Genomic DNA, 25,252 nt, shown 5'->3' on the forward strand with positions numbered 1-25,252 from the left:
GATTCAGAGCATCCTATAGGGATGGTTGAGATTTAAGTATGGCCTGTATCAATTTGACTTCTCTATCTATTCAACCCAGTTTCCTCTTCCTTTTTCCTCAAGTGTTACTTTCTAATCAATACCCTGCAGCAAAATTCTATCTCAGCAGTCTGCTTCTGGAATATCCCACTTGTGCTCACAGTTTCTCCCTAAATGGGAGCCTCAATCTACAGAGGGCCATGGAATTATTACAAAGTGTCAGTGAGTCCATACATAGGTACTGAGAATACGCTAAATACAGAAAAGCAGGACTCCCATTTGTTGGTCTGTAAAAATGATCTTCATTTATGAAAAGCCTGGGTATCACTAAGAGTAGTCTGAATTAGTAAAGGCAGATTCCCTTTTTACATATTCCCTTTGACAAGATGTAACTGTCATACTTAGTTGTAGCTACTAAGGTACACATCGTTAACCTACTTTTAATGCCTGGGTAATGACTGTTATCATTGTTAGGATAAACTGAACGCTTTATCCTTTTTACTAAAAGGAAATTGTTCCTTACATATATATGGTTTCTGGGGATTGACTTGCAGGTCCAAAGTATAAGAAAATAGCACTTGGAATGTATCCCAAATGCAACCTGAGGGAGACTCTCTGAGATAGCATCTGGAGTGAGATTTCATCCCTTTCCTTTTGTACGAAGTGATAAATCTTTTCTTGATAGATCAGGGATGAAACTTTTCAAGCTCACCAAAGACTGAGGATACTCTGGCAGCAAAAAATTATAGCTTACTGTAATTTGTTTTCCAGAATATTTGACTTACTTTACAAAAAATTCTTTAACCCTACTTCTCTTTCAAGTAAGGTATACTTATATACAGACACTTTCACTACACCAATATCTAGTGCCTAAGAATTTAAATAAAACAAATGAGCAAACCATGTAACATAATGATTATGATAAATCATACCTGTTACTAAATACAGGAAATAGTTCTCTTACTTTTTTCTCTGGAATAATGTACGAGTATAAGTAAATAAAAACAGTGATTACTCATCTGTGTTATCCACTGTCTTTGAAACCAAGAATGTGCCCGATTAGCCTTATTAATTTAAAGTTTCTGAAAATTGAAGATAAGCTATCTATATCTATAAACACTGGTGACTTACTAAAGAAAAGCCAATTATTTAGAAAGCCTGCATTCATGAACACTTTAAAAAGTATAGAAGTGCCCTAAAATAAATTCATTCATTCACTTAGTCAACAAGCATTTGAGAATAGAATACATGCCAGATATTAAAAAATAATGCAGAAAATTTATACAGTCAGTTAAATTTAAAATACAGACGAGCATTTCATTATTTCAGAGGTTCCTGACTGGACAATAGTTTATTGTGGCAACACTTCCTCCACTTCAGACTGTTGGCATTTGGATATACAGGTTTTCTAAAATACGTAACTCAACAGCCTGCTCAGTATCCAAACAGGGATTTCAGTTTCTGACATTTCCCTAACAACTACTTGACTCTTACTTCCTTGAATCATACATGTAGTCATGAAATGAAAGTTCAGAATGAAGTTTTGCCTCAGGAAGGTCTGGCAATAATTAAAAGAATATGCCTGGAATGTCTACTCAACAGATGCTTTTACTCACACGTATGTTATGAGAACCTTGAGAATAGAAAGGCAACTGGTGCTGTAGTCCCTGGACTAAATTGCCTGGCATTTGCTGTTCACATTATTCTGCTCTTCTGAATAAGTCTCATGACAATAAATCTAAAGTGATAAAGTGAGTATCAACACAGAGCTACCCCTAATCTTGGTTGAACTTCTTAAATTATTGATTAAAAAAATAAGCTGGATGAAAAATAAGAGGAATTCTCATTCCTGCTGTGACACTTGTATTGGAAAACATTTGAACTGTAAGCTCTTCCTAAAACTTGAATAAACTAGCAAGATCATTCACAGAAAAGAATATGTGCTTATAATTACAGCATATTTTTTCCACTTAAAAAAAAAAAAGCTTCTAACTTGTATAAACTCTGAGAGTGGCCTGTGTTCTCTTCGTCTTGATGTTCATCTCAACTAATCTCATTGTCTAGCACCTTCCCTAGCATAGAGCAAGTGCTGAGTAAGTATCTGCAGAATGAATGCATAGCACAAATTGGATGCTAAATATTTTTTTTTTGAATTTCAGTATAGTTAACATATTGTGTTACATTAGTTTCAGGTATATAATAGAGTGATTCAACAATTCTATACATTACTCAGTGCTCATCACAAGTGTATTCTTAATCCCCTTCATTTATTTCACCCATAACCCCACCCATTCCCCTCTGGTAAACATCAGTTTGTTCTCTATAGTTAAAAGTCTGTTTTTTACTTTCTCTTTTTTTCTTTGTTTTGTTTCTTAAATTCCACATATGACTGAAATCTTACGGTATTTGTTTTTCTCTGACCTATTTCACTTAGCATTATACCTTCTGGATCCATCTATGTTATTGTAAATGACAAAATTTCATTCTTTTTATGGCTGAATCATATTCCATTATATATATACCACTTCTTCTTTATCCATTCATCTATCCATGGACACGTGGGCAGTTTCCATAATTTGGCTATTGTAGATACTGCTTCAATAAATGTAAGGTGCATATATCTTTTTGAACACCCAGTAGTGCAATTACTGGACAGTATGATAATTCTATTTCTAATTTTGGAGGAACATCCATACTGTTTTCTACAGTGGCTTCACCAGACTGCATTTCCACCAAAAGTGCATGAGGTTCCTTTTTCTCCCATCCTTGCCAACACCTGTTGTTTCTTGTGTTTTTTATTTTAGCCATTCTGACAGCCATTCTGATAGGTGCTATCTCATTGTAGTTTTGATTTGCATTTCCCTGATGATGAGTGACGTTGAGCATCTTTTCATGTGTCTGTTGATCATCTGTATGTCTTCTTTGGAGAGCTGTCTATTCATGTCTTCTGCCCATTTTTAAATTGATTGGTTTTTTTTTTTTTTTTGGTGTTGAGTTGTGTAAGTTCTTTATATATTTTTGATACTAACACTTTATCAGATATGTCATTTGCAAATATCTTCTCCCAGTCAGTAGGTTGTCTTTTAGTTTGTTTCCTTTGTTGTGCAGAAGCCTTTTACTTTGATGGAGCCTCAACAGTTTATTTCTGCTTTTGTTTCCCTTGCCTCAGAGATACATCTCTGCTATGGCTGATATCAGAGAAATTACTGCTTATGTTCTCTTTTAGGATTTTAATGGTTTCAGGTTTCACATTTAAGTCTTTAATCCATTTTGAGTTTATTTTTGTGTATAGTATAAGAAAGTGGTTCAGTTTCATCCTTTTGCAAGTAGCTGTCCAGTTTTCTCAACACCATTTGTTGAAGAGACTGTCTTTTACCTGTTGCATATTCTTGCCTCCTTTGTCAAAGATTATTGACCATATAATCACAGGTTTATTTCTGGGTTTTCTATTCTTTTCCATTGATCTATGCACCTGTTTTTGTGCCAATATCATACTGTTTTGATTAATACAGCTTTGTAGTATATCTTGAAATCTGGGATTGTGACACCTCCAATTTTGTTTTTCTTTTCAAGATTGCTTTGACTATTCAGGGTCTTTTGTAGTTCTAGAGAAATTGTAGGATTATCTGTTCTAGTTCTGTGAAAAATGCTGGTAGTATTTTGATAGGGATTACATTAAATCTGTAGATTGCTTTGGGTAGTATAGACATTTTAACAATACTGTTCTTCTAATCCACCAGCATGGAATACATTTCCATTTGTTAGTGTTGTCTTCAATTACTTTTATCAATGTTTTATTTTTCAAAGTATAGGTCTTTCACCTCATTGGTTAAAAATCTAACTTAGGGATTTTATTATTTTTGGTGCAATTGTAAATGAGATTGTTTTCTTAATTTTTTTCTGCTACATCATTAGTGTACAGAAGTGCAACAGAGTCTATACATTGATTTTGTATCCTGCAACATTACTGAATTCATTTATCAGTTCTATTAGTTTTTTGATGGAATTTTAGAGTTTTCCATATATAGTGTCATGTCATCTGCAAATAGTGAAAGTTTTACTTCTTCCTTGCTGATTTGGATGCCTTTTATTTCTTTTTGTTTTCTGATTGCTATGGCTATGACTTCCAGTACTATGTTGAATAAAAGTGGTGAGAGTGGACATCCTTGTCTTGTTCCGGATCTTAGGAAAAAAGCTCTCAGTTTTTCCTCATTGAGTATGAGGTTCTCTGTGAGTTTTTCACATATAACCTTTAATATGTTGAAGTATGTTCCCTCTAAACCTACTCTGTTAAAGGTTTCTATCATGAATGGATGTTGTACTTTGTCAAATGCTTGTTCTGCATCTACTGAAATGATCATATGGTTTTTATCCTTTCTCTTGTTAAGGTGATGTATCACACTGATTGATTTGCAAATATTGAACTACCCTTACATCCTGGGAATAAATCCCACTTGATTGTGGTAATTTTTTAATGTATTGTTGGAAAGGCAAAGAATGAAACTGAACCCTTATCTTATATCATACACAAAAATCAACTCAAAATGGATTAAAGACTTAAATATAAGACCTGAAACCATAAAACTCCTAGAAGAGAATACATAGAGAGGGTAGGTCCTTGACATTGGTCCTGGCAATATTTTTTTAGACTTCACAGCAGAAGCAAAGGCAACAAAAGCAAAAATAAACAAACAGGACCACATCGAACTAAAAAGTTTCTTCATAGTAAAGGTAAGCATCAACAAAATGAAAAACAGAATGGGAGAAAATACTTGCTAACCACATATCTGATAAGGGGTTAGTATCCAAAATATACAAGGAACTCATACAAATCAATAGCAATAAATAAATAAATAAATAAATAAATATCCAATTTTAAAATGGGCAAAGGGGCGCCTGGGTGGCTCAGCTGGTTAAGTGTCCAACTCTTGATTTTGGCTCAGGTCATGATCTCAGGGTCATGGGACTGAGCCCTGCATTGAGCTCTGTGCTCAGTGTAGAGTCTGCTTGTTCCTCTCCCTCTGCTCCTCCCCCACTCTCCCTCTATCTCTACAATAAATAAAATCTTTAAAAATATAAAAAATAAATTTAAAAAATAATAAAATGGGCAAAGAATTTGAATAGACATTTTCCCAAAGAAGATATACAAACAGCCTTCTGGTACATAAAGGTGCTCATCAGCACTAGTCATTAGGGAAATACAAATCTCAGCCACAATGAGATACCACCTCCCACTTGTTAGAATGGCTACTATCAAAAAGACAAAAGATAATAATGTTAACAAGGATGTAAAGAAAGGGGAACACTTTTATGTTGTTGGTGGGAATAGAAACTTGTACACCCCTATGGAAAACAGTATGGAGGCTCTTCAAGAAATTGAAAATAGAACTACCAATGACCTAGCAATTCTACTTCTCAGTATATATCCAAAGGAAATGAATTATTATCATGAAGAGATATCTGTACTCCCATGTTCATAACAGCATTATTTACAATAGGCAGTGTATAGAAACAACTGAAATGTCTTTGTTACCAACTGTAACAATGTATTGTAAAATTGAAATTTTCTAAGAAAGTAGAACTTAAATGTTTTCACATACACATAAAAGGTAAATATGTAAGGTGATGGATGTGTTAAGTAACTCTATGGGGGAATTCTTTCACAATGTATATGTATATTAAACCATCACATTTTACACTTTAAATATCTTACAATGTTATTTGTCGATTACACCTCAATAAAGCTTAAAAAATGAACTGATATAATAGAAAATTTTATTACTAGAGACTTTAAATGATCTTTGATAATATAAAGAAGTAGAAGACCTCAAGAAAAAGAAAAAACAAAAGAAAATGCTGCGAGGATGGGTTTGAATGGGTTTGGGAGGAGGGGTGATGAGTAAATTTGAATCCAGTGAGTCTGAGGTACAATTTTTAACTTTAAAGGAAACTACAGGTCAGACAAATCTTTTGGATTTACCTTTATCTATTATTTATTTCTTAAATATAAGTTACACTTCATATTTAGGCTGTGTTTCACAAACCCTGGTCTTTAAAGAACTTAATCTAGTACTGGAAAGCCATGTAAATAAGTAAGAGCAGTAAATGATGATAGAAGCATGTATAAGGTATAGAGGATAAAGCAATCAAGGTTTAGAGGAGGTGATGCTTAAGCTGACTTGTGGAAGAATAGTAGGTATTTATGAACCAGAAAAGACAGGAAGGACATTACAAGTAAGTAGTAAGAGCCAGGTGAGCTGTGACCACTTATGTCTTACCTCCCTCCAGCTACTCTGAACTGCTTATAATATAGTTTTGCAAACATTGCAGATATTTCATGCCTCCCTATATTTAATTCTCATGCTGCCATTCCCATTGAAATGTCCTTCCTTATTCAGATTGTCTCACAAGAATATGTCATACTTTCAGACTTTGCTCAAGCACACGGAAGTCCTCTTAAGGTACAGCCAGTAGCAAATAAATTAGAAAAATTACCTTTCATTCTTAATTTATTTCAGTTCCATCATAGAAAACATATACTATTGTCAATGTAAAATGTATTAGGCCTGTGTTTGTTGCTGTGGGAGGCAGTTTTCTGTATAGATAACTCAAATAAAAAAGTAACTGTGATATAAAGCAAAATAAGCTAAGGACCATGATAGTGTAGATAAAGTACTGAAAGGCTTAACAAGGAAAGAGACTGAATCTAATTTCGGGCAGGGATACCAGAAAAGACTTCAGGATAGAGCAGACTTCATGATAGAGCAGATGACTTGAGAGGGGTCTTGAGAGTTGATGCTAGGAAGACAATGGGAGCGGGAAAATGAAGGCCTTTAGAGGTTACAGAAATAATCCGAACAAAGGCATACATAAGTGGGTTCCTTTTAGGAACACTGAATGCCCAGTTTGGCCTAGTAATTTGGGAAGTGTGAGAAATAACAACTATAAGGATAGGTGAAGGATATATTGTAGGAGGTCTTAACAGTCAGGTTGAAAAATTCTTATACTCTATATTCTTAAGGCTTCCACAGACTCATGTCCCCCTTATAATCTACTATGTCCCATCCCCCTAGCATTTTGGGAGGAGCTTGTGTCATCCAGATATTTCCAGACTTCAGTGACTAAACTGATTTTATTGCTAATGATATAATCAACACTCCAAAGAAACATAGATTTTGACAGAGAATTTTTCCAAAACTCATTAATCAGGAAAAAAAAAAACACCTCAAAAAACTTAGCATATAAGACTTACATCTCAGAAGCTATGATCTTAGACATAAACATAAAAAGGTTATATAGTTATAAAAATTTTCTATAAGATACAAAGCTGGCTGTATTTATGGTTAAAATAAAATTATGATTTCACTTAATTATTTTTCCTATGGTCAAAAGGGGAGTATTATACATGTATCTTTTTGAACAAAAATGCTGCAATGTTCCCCCTCAGGCTGTTTTGCCGAATTGATGAAAAAAAGAGATGTTTCATAAAGAGAAGATAGAATGCAAATGCAAAATATCTCAACCTAATGGGAAATATAAGTCTAATGACATTCCTTAGAACTTTTCCCAAAGTAATGAAAGAAAAACTCACTAAAAATTAATATATGGAAATCCTTTGACTCAGAGCAGAACTTCAAAAATACATATATAATGTTCAGAAAAATGTTTCCAATGAACTTGTGCACATAAAAAACAGATTTCTTTGTTCTTGGAAAATACTTCATGATAAGATTCTTAAGTGTTTGTTAAGGTAAAAAAAAGAAAAAAAAGATGAATTGCAGTAGAGTACTTTGGACGTACATGTGGTCTACATATAAATGCAAATTAATTCATTATGCTAACGCTTGGTACACAAAATCAGTACATATTAGCAACACAACACGTCTGCTAGTTTAATCTGCTTTTTTATTTGAAGAAATCACACTCAAATTTAGTGCTTTTTTATTAATAATAAAAGAGTAATGAAGCAGAAACACATATGGCAGATTCATTTAATAAAGACCAGTGTAGCCCAAATAAAGTGTAACTTTCTGTGAAAGGAAAGGCAAACTAGAGCCTGTAGGCCAAATCCTGCCTGCTGTCTATTTCTTTTTTTTCACTATTTTTAAAAATATTTATTTATTTATTTATTTATTTATTTATTTATTTATTTATTTATTTATTTATTTATTTAAGAGAGGGAGAGAAAGAGAGCACAAACGGGTGGGAGTGGAGAGGCAGAGGGAGGGGGCGAAGCAGACTCCCTGCTGAGCAGTGAGCGCCACATAGGGCTCCATCCCAGGACCCTGGGATCATGACCTGAGCCGAAGGCAGGCACTTAACTGACTGAGTTACCAGGTGCCCCTTTTCCACTATTTTTGTAAATAAAATTTTATTGGGAACACAGTCAGAATCATTCATTTCCATAATATCTAGGAGAGTTTTTGTACTATAATAGCAGAGAGAGTTGAGTAGTTGTGACAGAGATGATATGGCCTGAAAGTCTAAAATATGTAATATCTGGCCTTTTACAGAAAAGTTTGCTGAGCCATGTTCTAAAACGAATGTAGCTCCTTAAGGTCCAATTCAGTACATTGGTTATGTAGACCTTATGTATTTTTTTTAAAGATCAGAACCATAAAAATTTTTCACTAGCCTTAGTCTCAGATTCAAAATTGCATTTGCCTTCTGTAAGAGTAGTAGTGCCAACAGGTAGCCCAAGGCAACACCTTTACCCTGGTCCCTACCTTTACTTCCATCGGTTCAGCCCATTTTTTGACATGAACAAGAAATGTATTCTCTATCTTATAAATTCTGAGCATAAAAACATCATTAGAGGGACGCCTGGGTGGCTCAGTTGGTTAAGCAGCTGCCTTTGGCTCAGGTCATGATCCCAAGATCCTGGGATCGAGTCCCGCATCGGGCTCCCTGCTCGGTGGAGAGCCTGCTTCTCCCTCTGCCTCTGCCTGCCTCTCTGCCTACTTATGCTTCTCTCTATCTCTCTGTCAAATAAATAAATAAATAATCTTTAAAAAACAATCATGAGAAGTCTATTTTTATTGATGCATAAATATCTAAATAAAATAAAATAGTACACTACTAATAAACGAAATTAGTGTATTTTTTAAGATTTTATTTGACAGAGAGAGAGAGAGATAGCACAAGCAGGGGGAAAGGGAGTAGCAGACCCCCTGCTGAGCAGGGAGCCCAATGCAGGGCTCGATCCCAGGACCCCAGGATCATGACCTGAGCCGAAGGCAGATGCTTAACCATCTGAGCCACCCAGGGGCCCCCAAAATAGTGTAGTTTTTATGCAAACATAGCTTCAAGGGAAGTCCCTTAGCATTCCCTTCCAACCAAAGTGCCATCCCCACACCCCTTCTACATATAAATTTAGAGCTGCCATTTCCTCAAAAATTGTGATTACCACATTGTAGTTATTTCTAATTGAGAAAACAGTAACATGTTTTTAGCCAAATAAAGCTGGGGGTTCGTTGTCAACATATATATCCTTATGATAGGCATGAAAATAATTTTTACTTCTTCTTTTTTTTTTTGAAGACTATCTTCTAGGGTTCCTAGGTCGCTCAGTCTTCAGCTCAGGTCATGATCCCAGGTCCTGGGATGGAGACCCACATTAGGCTCTCCACTCAGTGGGGAGGCTCCTTCTCTCTCGCCCCCTGCCTGCCACTCCCCCTGCTTGTGCTCTCTAGCTTTCTGTCAAATAAATAAATGAAAGCTTTAAAAAAATTACTTTATCAATTCTAAAATAGGTAAAGTGATCAAGTCTCTGTTTCCTTAGTCGGAAAGCTAATAGCACCCCAGGCAGTAGCACACTAAATGCTTACATGTGAAAAACACTAGTGCTACTGTTCGTGTTTGGAAGCACAAACTTCCATCTTCATCTCTCTTCTATTTGGTTACTTTGAAGCAGTGTATTGTTATTTCAATTGGGCAATCTGGAAACTTTGTTAGACTAAGAAGGGTTCTCTTGTTTATTACTCTTTAATATGATATATATGATAAATACCTTGTTCCCTATCTTACTCCATGAATGTTGGATCTTACTCCTTTTCCCAGAATATTTTACTTTTTATCTGTCACTGAATGTATATTTAGTAAGGATAAAAGAAAAATATATATACTTAATATAAAGTATATAAACCTTTATATTTCTATGATAGGCTGGGCTTTCAATAACTTCTGTGCTTTTAGCTTGTAGCGCAGTATGGTGTGTATCATTCATTTCCCCCACAGATAGAAATTTTGCCTTTTAGGGCACCTGGGTGGCTCAGTCGGTTAAGTGACTGCCTTCGGCTCAGGTCATGGTCCCAGGGTCCTGGGATCGAGTCCTGCATCGGGCTCTCTGCTTGGCGGGAAGCCTGCTTCTCCCTCTCCCACTCCCCCTGCTTGTGTTCCTGCTCTCGCTATCTCTTTCTCTGTCAAATAAATAAATAAAATCTTTTAAAAAAAAAAAAAGAAATTTTGCCTTTTACTTTTATTTTATAATCATGTGAATATTTTTTCATTTTTGTTAATTTCTCCTTAATAACCACTTATATGTGCTTTAATCTTGGTCTACCTCTTATGACATTTGCTTTGAGACATGAACAGTTTTCTATAATCTTCATTTTCCCATATACTTCAACTTTCATAGCTGTAGAAACAAGTTCTGTAGGACCACATTTAATAGAGTATTTGTTATTTTCCCACTAATTTATTTTGCTTTTTACAAAGAGATGTCATAAATGTTGAAAAAATGTATATTTTATAGCTCAAAGGATTCAGAAATCCTTCCAACTTTATAAACATTTCAACTTTTCCCAGAAATTTGCTGACTCCATTCTCTTAGAAAAATCTCTTGTGTTTGTGATTAAAAAATGGGTTAGCCTGGTGATGAGTATTAAAGAGGGCATGTATTGAATGGAGCGCCAGGTGTTATACGCAAACAATGAACCATGGAACACTACATCAACAACAACAACAAAAAAGCTAATGATATAATGTATGGTGATTAACATAACATAATGAAATAAAATTTAAAAAAAAGAAGGAAAGCAGGAAATCAATGAACCCTAAAAAAAACCAAAAATACTATTGACGTCTCAGGGGCCTCGGTGGCTCAGTCAGTTAAGTGTCAGACTCCTGATTTCAGCTCAAATTGTGATCTCAGAGTTGTGAGATCAAGTCCCACATCAGGTTCTACACTCAGCATGGATTCTGTTTGGGATTCTCTCCCACTTCCTCTGTCTCAATCCCCCCCCCCCCCCCACGCTCTATAATCTCTCTAAAATAAATAAATCTTTAAAAAAACACTGTTGGCATCTCATTTATGAAATAATAGCTCATCTTGGAGTTACCTGCACCTGATTTTCAGAGAATGGTAGGTTTTGAACTGTCTTTAATTCACTTCTCTTCAATTTACCTAGAATTGTAATGTCATATATTTTCTCTGTTCATATCCACTGGTATGTCCACGCACTTCGTGTGTATTCCTTTTTGATTTCACTGATTTACACTTCCTAATTTTCTTCTTTTTCTAATTTTCTACACCTTCATGGACTTAATACTATAGTGAAATTAATTTGCTGTAGATTCTTTTTATTTTAAAAAAGATTTTATTTATTTATTTGACAGAGAGAGACACAGTGAGAGAGGGAACACAAGCAGGCGGAGTGAGAGAGGGAGAAGCAGGCTTACCGCTGAGCAGGGAGCCCGATGCGGGACCTGGGATCATGACCTGAGCCGAAGGCAGATGCTTAACAACTGAGCCACCCAGGCGCCCCTGCTGTGGCTTCTTAATCCAATAGGTGATGCTATTTACACATTTCAAAGATGATAAATGTCAAATATATGATCCTAAAACATAATAATTTTGGTACATCTATGTTTTTGAGATACTTCCTCAAACCATAATGTGGTCCTTGGGGCCCCATAATCTCTAACTTTATATAGTAACAGGACAATATGTATTCATTAGAAAGACAATTGGAAATCTTCATCTCATCGTTAAGAGGAAGCAGGGTGCTAAATTTCTTAACTTCTCTGAAACATGTTTTCTTTTGTATAAAAGAGAAGTAATTTTTATTTCCCAGAGCCTTTGTGAGGATTAAATGATACAACATATACAAAATATCTCACATATCACAGATTTTCAATAAATAGTAGCTATTTTTATTATATTCAGGTAAACATCCTTCTCATGATGGTACGCATGGTAGATATACATTTCGCGTAACTTTCCATTCTGAGAAAAATTACCTTTCCCTGCCATGTAGGAGACATACAACAGCTTTGTAGCTGTCCTACAGGTATGTACAGCTTGGAAACAGGAGGGGTAGATGACATTTTTAAGGTAAAAGCACTGAGGCAACAGAGGCCCTACAAGGGCAGTTTGATAGAGTTTCACTTTGTTCTTCTTATTTGGCTAAATGGTGCTATCAGCTTCTGGGACTTTTCCTCAAGAAAATATGAGTCACTTTTTATGATTTAGGTAAGTCCATCTAAAGTAGTATTCTCCTTTTAATGAAAGAAAAAATGGAACTTATTAAATAAAATCAACTTGTATGAAGTTTGATAATAAGTTCATGGTAATGCCACCAGAGAGCAACAAAACTCATCACTGTATTAAATGAGGTTTTGTGATGAGCACTTCCTAAACATTTTCTTCCAGATCTTTCGAAATCTTTCCTGATTCCATTGTAAATATATTAAATTATGTTTCAATAATTCTCAGAAATTAATAACCTTTGACAATATTTTAAAATTTAATTGCCAGCTTGGCCTAAGAGATTACCAAGCAAAATTTTATTTTGCTCATTTCCAAATCTAACTATCGATTCCCAAGTTTCCATTTAAAGACAGGACAACTAGAGTAGGCTGGGAAGATGGCAGAGTAAGAGGATCCTAAGCTCACCTCCTCCATGGATACAATTTGATAACACTCATATCAGTGTAAATCACCCAGAAAATGACCCAAAGACTGGCAGATCAAACTCCACAACTAAAGGTAAAGAAGAGGCTACATCAGAGAGGTACAAAGGGCAACAGTGTCCCCAACAGTAAGGAACAAACAAAATGGTAGTCCATGGAGTGCGAGAGGGAGCTGAAGGCACAGAGAAGGAAGAGAAACAGACTCTCACACCAGGAAGCCTGCATGGGGAAGATGAATCCCCATAACCTTTGGCTTTGAAAGTGAGAGGGGCCAAATTTCACGAGTTCTTACAACCAGCAGGTTTTAAAACCTAGAATTTTAAAAATCAGTGGGCTCAGCTCTGGGAGAGCCCAGAAGGCAAGAGGAATCTGAGTCCCATTCTTAAAGAGATCACAGGACAAACAGCCCCTGCAGATACAGCACAGAAGTGGCAGTTTGAAAAATGCCTGGGACATATATGACATATTTCCCAGAGCAGAAATAAATGGTATAGGAACTAAAAAAACAATAGAACAGATCAATGAAACCAGGAGCTGGTTCTTTGAAAAGATCAAGAAAATTGATAAAACTTTAACCAGACTCACATACACACACACACACATAAAAAGAGAGAGAGAGAGGAGTCAAATAAACAAAATCAGAAATGAAAGAGGAGAAACAATAAGCAACACCACAGAAATACAAAGGACTGTAATATTGTTTGCAAACCCTCTTTAATACCCATCACCAGGCTAACCCATCCCCCCACCCCCCTCCCCTCTAGAACCCTCAGAGTCCATAGTCCCTCATGATACGCAAACAATGAACCATGGAACACTACATCAAAAACTAATGATGTAATGTATGGTGATTAACATAATAAAAAAACAATAAACAACAAAAAAAAGGATTGTAACAGAATATTATGAAAAATTATATGCCAACAAATTGGACAACCTAGAAGAAATGGAAAAATTCATAGAAACATATAACCTACCAAAACTGAAGCAGAAATAGTAAATTTGAACAGACTGATGTAGTAATCAAAAAACTCCCAACAAACAGAAGTCCAGGACCAGATGACTTCACAGATGAATTCCATTAAACATTTAAAGAAAAGTTAAGTGTTCTAGAGGGGAGGGGGATAGGTGGATGGGTTAGCCTGGTGATGGGTATTAAAGAGGGCACATACTGCATGGAGCACTGGGTGTTATACACAAACAATGAATCATGGAACACTACATCAAAAACTAATGATGTAATGTATGGTGATTAACATAACATAATAAAAAAAATAAAGAAAAGTTAATACCTATTCTCAAACTTTTCCAAAGATCTATCCTTTTCAAAGATCTATTCTTTGAAGAAAAACTTCAAATTCATTTATGAGACCAGCATTACCCTGATACCAAAACCAGATAAAGACACTACCAAAAAATAGAACTATAGGCCAATATCTCTGATGAACAGAGATGCAAAAATCCTCACCAAAATCTTAGGCAAACTGAACCCAACAATACATTAAAAAAATCATTCACCACTATCAAGTGGGATTTATTCCCAGGATGCAAGGTGGTTCAATATTCACAAATCAATCAATGTGATACATCACATCAACAAGAGAAAGGAGAAGCATATGATCATTTCAGTAGATACAGAAAAAACACTTTTATCAGTTTTGGTAAAAACACCAACAGTATTTTTCACAGAACTAAAACAAACAATCCTAAAATTTGTAATGGATCCACAAAAGACCCCAAAAAGCCAAAGCAGTCTTGAGATAGAAAAACAGAACTGGAGATATCACAATTCTGGACTTCAAGTTATATTACAAATCTGTAGTAATCAAAACAGCATGGTACTAGCACAATAACAGACATGAAGATCAGGACAATAGGACAGAATAGAAAACCCAGAAATAAACCTATAATTATGTAGTCAATTAATCTTTGACAAAGGAGGCAAGAACCTGCAACATGAAAAAGACCGTCTCTTCAACAAATGATATTGAGAAAACTGGACAGCTACATGCAAAAGAATGAAACTGGACCACTTTTCTTAAACCATACACAAAAACAAACTCAAAATGGACTAAAGACCTAAATGTGTGGCCTGAAACCATAAAAATCTTAGAGGAGAACACAGGCAGTAATTTCTGTGATATCAGTGGTAGCAACTTTTTCTAGATATGTCTCCTGAGGCAAGAGTAACAACAGCAAAAATAAACTATTGAGGCTCCATCAACATAAAAAGCTTCTGCACCACAAAAGAAATAACCAACAAATCTGAACAACAACCTACTGAATGGGAGAAGATATTTGCAAATGGCATATCTGATAAAGGCTTAGTATCCAAAAATATATAATTAACTTATATAACTCAACACCAAAAAAGTAAATAATCCAATTTAAAAATGGGCAGAAGACATGAACAGATATTTCTTGAGGGGTGCCTGGGTGGCCCAGCTGTTAAGTGTCTGCCTTCAACTCAGGTCATGATCCCAGGGTCCCGGGATCGAGCCCCGCATCGGGCTCCCTGCTCAGTGGGAGGCCTGCTTCTCCTTCTCCCATTCCCCCTGCTTGTGTTCCTGCTCTTGCTATCTCTCTGTCAAATAAATAAATTAAAAAAAAGACATTTCTCGAAAGAAGACATACAGATGGCCAACAGACACATGAAAAGATGCTCAATAGCACTCATCATCAGGAAAATGCAAATCAAAACTAGAATGAGATATTACCTCACACCTGTCAGAATGGTTAAAATCAAAAACACAAGAAACAACAAGTGTTGGTGAGGATGTGGAGAAGAAAGAAACTTGACGCACTGTTGGTGAGTTTGCAAATTAGTGCAGCTACTGTATGGAGTTTCCTCAAAAAATTAAAAATAGAACTACCCTACAATCCAGTAATCACACTACTATTTATCCAAAGAATACAAAAACACTAACTCAAAAGGATATATGCACCCTATGTTTACTGCAGCATTAACTAGAATGACCAAATTATGGAAGCCACCCACGTGTCTATCAATAGATATAAATACACACACACGCACAATGGAATATTACTCAGCCATAAAAAAGAATGAAATCTTGCCATTTGCAACAACATGGATGGAGTTAGAGAGTATTATGCTAACGAAATAAGTCAGTCAGAGAAGACAAATACCATATGACTTCATTCATATGTGCAACTTAAGGGAAAAAAAAATGAACAAAGGGAAAAAAAAAGAGAGACAAACCAAAGACAGACTCAACTATAGAGAACAATCAGATGGTTACCAGAGGGGAGATCAGTGTGAAATGGGTGAAATAAGTGAAGGGGATTAGGAGTACTTATCTTGTTGAGCGCTGAGTAATACATGAAACTGTTGAATCACTATATTGTACACCTGAAACTAATATAACACTGTTTGTTAACAACACAGGAATTAAAATTAAAAATGAATAAAATAAAATAAAATATAAAATAAAAAGAGAGAACAAGATAATAGGCCAATTGATAAAAATAAATAAATAAAGACAGGATAACTGATTTTTGATGTAGCTAAAAGAACCTTGGAACAGGAAGTAGAAAATCCAGATATGAAACCCAGATCCACTGCTTACTAACTGTATGAATTTGAACACATCACATAACTTCAATAAATTTCAATTTCCTCACTTCCAGAATATCAAAAAGCTTTTAATCTTACTAGGGTCATTTCAAGATTAAATGAGATAATAGTTCTTCAATAAATAGATTTCCTTCCTTTCATTTTCTCCTCTGACGCCACCTCTATTTGGTCTTGAAGGAATTGGTTATAAACCAACTCAGAATCAGCCATCAGAAGCTCTATGATTCTAAAGGTTTTGTAATGAGAAGTGGAATACCTGATTTTGAGGATTATCCATGGCCTTTCCTCTTCCTCTTCCTTTCTGCTCATCAGTCTTTTACTATACACTAGCACACCAGAGGGCAGGCAGAAAAATAGAGAGGACACAGTAGATTGCTTATGAAATTTTGCTAAATTGATAAGGAATAAATGATGTAAAATCAAGTAGTTGAGTTATATTTTAAGAGGTAAATCAATATGGCCAGACTATAGGACACTTTTAACAATCCCTTCAAGTGGACAGAAAACTTAATGTAGTCACTTCATGAAAAAAATTCCAAATTTTATATTCAAAATAACAAACCAGAAAAGAATCCTAGGGGTCACTGTCAATCATTTTCCAAAGACATGCCAGTTTTTTTGCTACAGGAAAAAGCCTACATGATTTTGAGTATCTCTGCAATAAAGGAAATAGAGGTTATTATCCCCTTCATGAAGAAGGCTGTGGAGCCGGTGCCTCTAAAATATTTAGTCTAGTTCTGTTTGCTATAATGGCAGGAATACATAATGAAACTGGAGGCAAGCCAGAGAAAAGAAACCAAATTGGCAGGTGAAAGGAAGACTAGAAGCACTTAAATTCTTAGAAAAGAGTCCAGCATATTCCTGATAGGAATCAGCATATTCCTGATAAGTCATAAATAGTTTAAGTTATCAAAGGCCTATTATATGCTGGGGACTGACTAGAATGGTTCCCTTTTTTGCAGCCTATTTCAAATTAGCACCTCCAATATATCTCATATGCATACACTTCTCTTCTATCCACTGCCATCACCCTGGCTCAAGTCATCTTTCTTTCTCATTGAGGCTACTGCAATAGCATTCTAACTGGTCACCCTCTTCTACTCTGCTCCTCATAACCATGTTCCAACTTCCCAATCCATTGCCACCAGCGTGCTTGTGAAACACAAATTAAATCTTGTCATTGGCTTACATAGAATACTTCAATGATTTTCCATCTACTTCAGGATCAAGTCCAAAGTAAAAACATGGCCCCAAAAGATTCGGCTCCTCCCTCCTTTACTAGTAGCCCCTCACTTTACTTTTCCTTTGGCTCACCAAGGTCTATCCACACTGGCTTTCTTTCAGTTCCCAGAACAGCCAAATGCTTTTCCATATAAAAATAACCACCACCACCACCACCATTACAGCTTAAATTTCTCAAGTTTTTATTATGTGAATGGCTCTGTGCTAAGTGCTTTGAGTGCATTACCATGTTTAATCCTCACAAGAAACTCTTTGAAGTAGTTATTATTTTTATCATTTTACTGTTGAGAAAACAAATATTTAGAGAAATTAAGTAATTTCTCTAAAGCAAAATAAGACCAAAGGTGGAAATCTGTTATATTGCATATTCCAGGAATGTTCTTTCTCCCCACTCTTCCCTAGCTAGATCATACCATGCTTTATGGTTACAACTCGTATGTCATTTCCTCAAAACAGACCTCTCATTTTCTGATCTAAATTTGGCACCTCTGTCACAGTCCCTTAAACTTTTCCTCTATAGAATGTATCATAGTTTATAATTATGTATTCTTTATGCAGGTATTTATTTAAAATCTGTCAAACCTCCAAGAGACTATAAATTTCATGAAGGCAAGGATAATATGAATATAAATATAAATATCTGCTGAATAAATGATTGAAGAAAGTCATCCAATATTCTAAGAATTAGGTGTTGAATCACTCCATGGGAGAGTCTGAATGTTAGAAACTCTATTAAACTATTTTTGCCTGCAAAGAAAGCTGTCCCCTTATAATGTCTACCTACTGATCCTAGTTCTCTTGATCAATACTAAAAAACTAGATTCTTTTCTCTTTTATACCTCTTCAAATACTTTTAGCCTAGAAAGTTAAAGACAAAGAGGACTGGCAATTAAGGTGGGATAATTCCAGATTCATAAAAAAATAGTATGCTAGAGTGAAGAGGATGAGGGGCATCTTTTGGAATTACAGACTTTTTAGGGTACATTTATAGAAATTAATTATTTGCCTACAGTAAATGAATGTAAGAAGTATATAGACATGAAATATAGGTGGGGCTACTGTGCTTGGCATGCTGTATCACAAACTGGGTTCTAATTTGTATAGATCTAGAAAGAAACAAAACTGGAGGAAGTCCAGTTAAAGGTAATTAAAAGACTGTACAAAAAGATTGGGAAAAGTAAAAACTAGCTATGCAATTACAACTAACTTTAGATATCCCCAAATTACAAGACTGATGTCAGGAAGTGCAATCATATCTTCCCATATCTCTTATGAGTTTTGTTAACAAAACTCTGGATTAGATGAACTATATTTCTAAGATTTTAAAATTAATAAGATAAAATAAAAGCTGGAGATTACCAAGAGCCAAAATAAAATGTTCTTTAGGCATTTTATATATTTTAATTAACTCAATATAGTCACTGAAGTTTTTTCTTTTTAAGTCTATCTCCCATCCTTAATGACAAAGATAGAACCTCAAAGATGAAAAGGCCCTCTTGTTTGATAATATATTTGATGTTTGAAGTCTCTCTACAACTTGTAGTCCAAGTGGCTGTTAGCTAACAAGTAAATATCCTCAGCTATATTAAATGACTTGATGATGGGGCGATCCTTAAATCATCACATACACTTTAAATATCTTATAACTTTGTCAATTATACCTCAATAAAGCTGGGGTATGATGTTTTGGATTTTGAGATTTAGATTTTGAGTTTGGATCTCTAGGTTTAAATCTCAGTTCTGTGATTTATTAGCTATGTAACTTTGAACAGGTTACTTACTGTGCTTCAGTTTCCTCATTTCAAAAACTGGAATAACAAAATGTGTCTTTTAAAATTGTTTGAGAATTAAATGCAAAGCCACAATATTAAACATCACTTTGTATTATGCTTGGCATATAGCAAATGCTCAATAAATGTTAATCTCCCTCTAATAATAGGAATCCAGTCTCTGCCAAGACAGTCCATTTCCACTTTAGACAGAACTGGCACTGGGTTCTTATACTGTATGGAACTAGTCCAACACTACTAATAAGTAATAACACTTAGAAGTTTAATATACGATGTTATCTTAAGAAAAGATGCTCTTGGGGTGCCTGGGTGGCACAGTCGGTTAAGTGTCCGACTCTTGGTTTCTGCTTAGGTCATGATCTCAGGGTTTTGAGATCAAGCCCCACATCTGGCTCTGGGCTCAACACTAAGTCAGCTTCATATTCACTCTCCCCTTTTTTCTGCCCCTCCAGCTCATGCCTCGCTCACTCTCATTCAAATAAATAAATAAATAAATCTTAAAAAAAAAATTGGTATTTTTAACTTTGGCCATTAATTCTAGTTTATATATATTTCTTAACAATTTGTCACTCAGAAATGGTAGAATTTAATCTCTTTGAGTGACCTTGGAGAAATATGAGTTACAATTATATTTGAGAAGAACGCTTGAATAATCTTATTGATGTAAATGTTCCACTGGAATTACCTTCTCAGTAAAAACAAGAACAAAAAATTCTCTTTCTAGTGATTAAGGATTAATTGGTATGGCAATGATCTTTTAAGACTAAAGGGATTCTCTCCTTATTTTTTTTAAGAATTAATGACAAAAAATAAGAGTATCGGAAATGTATTGCTGTTTTATCACAAGACCAGGAAATATAATTGTTGATTACTTGATATTGCAAAACAATTTTTTAGAAAAGTTTATTTTTATTTAAGTCATAAGATAGGTTAGAAGGAAAAGAATTTGCTCATTTAACTATTAAATGGTACCACTTGTTTTGTGATAACCCAGCGCACTTTGTAAATAAATTCACTTGCCTTGCATCAATGTAATTTACTACTTTATAGATGTTATATGTGTTCATTTTTTAGAAAATATTTTAGTTGGCTTTCTCCAGTACAGATAATAAAATTATTTCTAACATATATGATTCAAATACAACACAAAGTCTCCTACTACTACAGAAATGTAAATTTAAACAAATCAAACTTTTTTTGAGGAAAGAAATTACAATATGCTTTCCAATACTTTACCTCTTAGCTTAATCTTCCAAATCTAAAGAAAAATATTTTCAGACTTAATACCTTACTATTTTATGGCTTGGTAAGTTATAGCTTTTTAATAATGAAAAATGCTAAGGTCAAATTTAGATTGAAATGATCAGAACTAAAATTAAAGACCAAATATTAAAAATAAGAATGCTCCTCGTATTATAAATATAATTTATATTGGACAAAAATATCAACTCTATTTTCCCTCATTTCTCTTGTAGAGTAGGTTTTATCTGTTATATCACAAGTGACTTTAAATTTGTAGGAGCTAAGAATTTTTTTTTTAAAGATTTTATTTATTTATTTGACAGACAGAGACAGCGAGAGCAGGAACACAAGCAGGGGGAGTGGGAGAGGGAGAAGCAGGCTTCCCGCTGAGCAAGGAGCCCGATGTGGGACTCGATCCCAGGACTCTGGGATCATGACCTGGGCCGAAGGCAGCCGCTTAACGACTGAGCCACCCAGGCGCCTGGAGCTAAGAATTTTTTATTCTGAATTTTATTAAGCACAGATGATGGTTAACATGACTCCTAAACATGCTTACAGATGACAGTAAAAATAAAAGAGCATAAAATAAGCTTACTGTTTCACCAATCTTTCCAATGTTTCCTTGATCTCCTACTTCGCCCTGTTAATAAATAATATAAAGATGTAAAAATGATTATTTTTCAAACAAGATCACTCATGACATTCCTTCCATTTTCATTTAATGTAATTAGTCAAATTCTTAAAAAAAACAAAGAAAACCTTATTCAAAACTCTATTATAGTATTTCTGTGGAACATAGTCTTTCTACTATTGCTTAAAAGACCCAGACTTGATGAAGATATATATATACATATATGCATAGATATGTATATATATATATAACAAATAGATAATATATATATTTAGTGAAGTTATATTAATTTGTAGATTTCTGTCCAGTGAAATGGACAGCCCCCCCAAATTGTGGTTTATTCTCCTATATCTCACCACAAATTTAACAATTTATTAAACTGCATATCTATCCAAATAAAGATATAGACATAAACACAGTCACAGTTATAGATATTTATAGACACAGATCTCTAGATGTAGCTCTAGATATAAAGATATATAACTTTTCAAATGCTATTTGAGCCAGTTTTAACATATCACTGCTTCCCTTATTAATAAGTTGAATAAAATCTTAGATGTTCATTTTATATTTTTATGAAAGTAATAATTTTATCTTTCTGAAAACTATACTTTATAACTCCTAATAAGTCAGCTACTTTACCTTTAAGCCTTCTGGTCCTGGTTCACCTGCAAAACCCTTTTGACCTGGTTTTCCCTAGAAGAGAACAGAAAAAAAGAGATACATTTAATCATTTTCATTTTTGGAAACTTCCAAACATTTATGAAATTCAGACCATTCTATGAGATGAAACCCTTCAAAATCACTTGATAAATGTATTTTAGCATACCCACTAGTATTCATTCTGCGGTCTTTAACTGTCTACTATGAGCCCTGCACAGTTCTAGGGGTTGGGGATTGAGGAATGCACTAAGCCTACCTGCCTTCATAGAGCTTACATTCTAATGAGGATGATACCATTTAATAAAATAAGTAAAATATATAGTATGTTAGGTAGTGGTAAATGTGAATGACAAAGAGTTAAGCAAGGAAGGGGGATATAAACTGTTGCGGGAGTTTTGTTCAAATTTATGATAAGCTTGACAAGGAAGACCTCACTGAGAAGATGGCAGCTGAGTAAAGACTCACAAGGGACAAGTTATATGACTATCTGAAGGGAGAATATTCCAAGCAGAGGAAAAGAGCATGTGCAAAGGCCCTGAGCCAAGAATGTGACTGGTGTGTTGAAGAAACCATGAAGAGTCAATAAAGCTGGTGCAGAGTAAGAAAGGAGATTAGTAAGAAGATGAGGTCAAAGAAAGGAATGGGGAATGAGAAGCCAGGTCATGTAGGGCCTGGAGGGTTACAGTTAGGGCTTTGCTTTTTACTCTGAATGAAGCAGGAAGACTTAGAAAAGCTTTGAGAAAAGTAGTGTCATTATCTATGTTTTAAAAGGATCACTTTGGTGCAAGGGTGGAAGCAGGCAGTCCAAAGAGGCCTGAAATAATCCAAGTGAAAGATGAAAGTGGCATAGACGAGGGTGGTAACAGAGGAGGTTGTGAGTAGAACTGTGTATATAATTTGAAGGTAGAGCTTACAGGATTTGCTGACAGGTCAAGTGTAAAATGTGAGAGAAAGAGAAGAATCAAGAATAAACTCAAGATTTTAATCTAAGTAAGAGACTAAATGAAATGAGGAAGACTCTAAGAAGAAAGGTTTGGAGGGTAAATTGAGAGCTCAGTTGTGGACACTGTAGTTTGATAGTCTTGTTAGATATTTAAAGTAGACAGATCTTGTGGTAGTTTTACATGTCCAGAGATTCAGAGGGTAGAAAATTCTGATCTGAACATATGATTTGGGCAATCACCAGCATTCTGATTGTATTTAAAGCCCTAAGACTGGACCACCTCATCTAGGAGTGAGTATAAATAGAAAAGAGACCAAGTCCACAAACCAAGCCCTGGGTTTTGTGGATTTACAAATTTTGGCATTTGAAGAAATGAGGAAAATATGCACATTTCCTGCCAGAGAGTTAGGAAGAAAATCATGTAAGTGAAGAAAGTGCTTCCAGGAGGAGGGTGTGATCTTGTCAAATGACCACTGAATTCAGCAACATGGAAGTCACTGATGACCTTCATAAGATCATTTGTTTTGGAGTGGTGGGAACAAGAATGGTTTCAGCAGATAGGGTGAGGAGAAAAACTGTAAAGAGCACGTACAGACAATACTTCTGAAAATTTTTTACTGAAAAGGTAAGAAGAAAAAGGTAACACCTGGAAGAAAACCTGGGATCAGTATGTTTTGTTTTACGGTTTTCAAGCTGGAAGAACTAATAGCATCTTTCTTTGCTGATAGGATTGATCCATTAAAGAGAACGAAATTAAGATGCAGGTGAAAGTGGGAAATAGCTGGGTCAATGTTCTTCAGTAGGCCAAAGGGTAAGATATTTAGTACACAAGTGGAAGATTTGACCTTAGCTAGAAAAATGGCCTCTTCATCCACAATAACAGGAGGGAAGGCCAAGTAAATGGTATAGATAAAGAGAAGATAGAAGCAATAGTAGAAACTTGTTGAAGTTCTCTGAATACTTCAATCTTCTCAGGGAACTAGGATGCAAAGTAATGGGCTAAGAATGAAAATTAGAGAGAAATGAATGTAGTTGAGAAGAGAGAAAGTGTAAAATAATAATTAGAAAATTAAAAGTAAATGAGAGGGGCTGGGGGCTGGGGGGTTAAGCATCTGCCTTCAGCTCAGGTCATGATCTCAGGTCCTGGGATGGAACCCTGCATCAGGCTCCCTGCTCAGCAGGGAGTCTGCTTTTCCCTCTGCCCCTCCCAACCTTGTGTGCGTGCTCTCTTTCTCTCTCAAATAAATAAATAAATAAAATCTTTAAAAAAAAGTAAATGACTATGGGAATAAACTTCAGAATCAAGGGAATAATTTAGTGTTTTAAGCATGAGGAGGGATGTGAGGTCTCTGAGGAAAACAGGAATAATGGATCACTAGCTTAAATTTCCTATTGGGACTGTTGGATTGGTTACACGAGAGAATGAACTAGAAAGAAAGGAGATTATGGTTGGGGAGTGAGAAGTTTGAAACTGAAAATAAGGAGGTGCTGTTACTGGTAATGACAACGTAAAGGTTATGACTACAGCAGGTAGTGCCTAAAGAGAGTAGAGAATAAGATCACTGAAGAAGAGGAAGTCAAAATCCCAGATATTGGTAAATCAATCCATAGTATGTGGTTTCTAGCATCAAACAACTGATATCTGATTATACAAAATTTGATTAAGGAGATCACTATGCCACAATCAATGTGTGTGACAAATTCAAATCTAAGAGTAAAAATCATGTGGGGGGCAATTGCTAAACAGAATACTAATTTATAATACCTATCAGGTATTATAGATTTGGATTTTATTATTCCTATCCATTAACAAATACTCTTATTTTTTCTTTCTTAAAACAAAACAAAACAATCCTCCAGCTTTCATTGTATTTTGACTACATGTAAAAACTTTAGCAACTTAAAAATTATATTTAGGACTTCGATCAAAAAAGTTGCTCTAATTTTTACCTCTGCCTTGCTTGGAATTGTCTAGTGGTTTTCTACCGAGCACAAAGAAAAGCAAAGAATAAAAAATCATCCTATTATTGTGAAATATCAATTGCTTTCTAAACAGAGATAGGAGAAGAAATGTAATTAAGAGTCTAAATTACTAGATTTGTCTATGATATTTACAAAAAAGTTTTAAAATGATACACTTTATTCACATTGTTTTGGAAAAAGCCTTAGTGAGAATATTTCTTTCATCTCTAATAATGTAATACTCAAGCATTACA

The 25,252-nt window shown here is 35.0% G+C and overlaps 1 protein-coding gene across 1 annotated transcript in view; it reads right to left on the bottom strand.

Annotated features, from left to right (window-relative positions):
• COL24A1 (collagen type XXIV alpha 1 chain) overlaps positions 1-25,252 on the bottom strand; it is a 355,028-nt gene that overhangs the window by 176,518 nt on the left and 153,258 nt on the right. The window contains 2 exon segments of the mRNA XM_044914336.1: positions 21,395-21,439; positions 22,073-22,126. Coding sequence (XP_044770271.1) covers positions 21,395-21,439; positions 22,073-22,126 — 99 coding nt within the window.

Source organism: Neomonachus schauinslandi, chromosome 4 (assembly GCF_002201575.2).
Source record: "Neomonachus schauinslandi chromosome 4, ASM220157v2, whole genome shotgun sequence".
Taxonomy (NCBI): domain Eukaryota; kingdom Metazoa; phylum Chordata; class Mammalia; order Carnivora; family Phocidae; genus Neomonachus; species Neomonachus schauinslandi.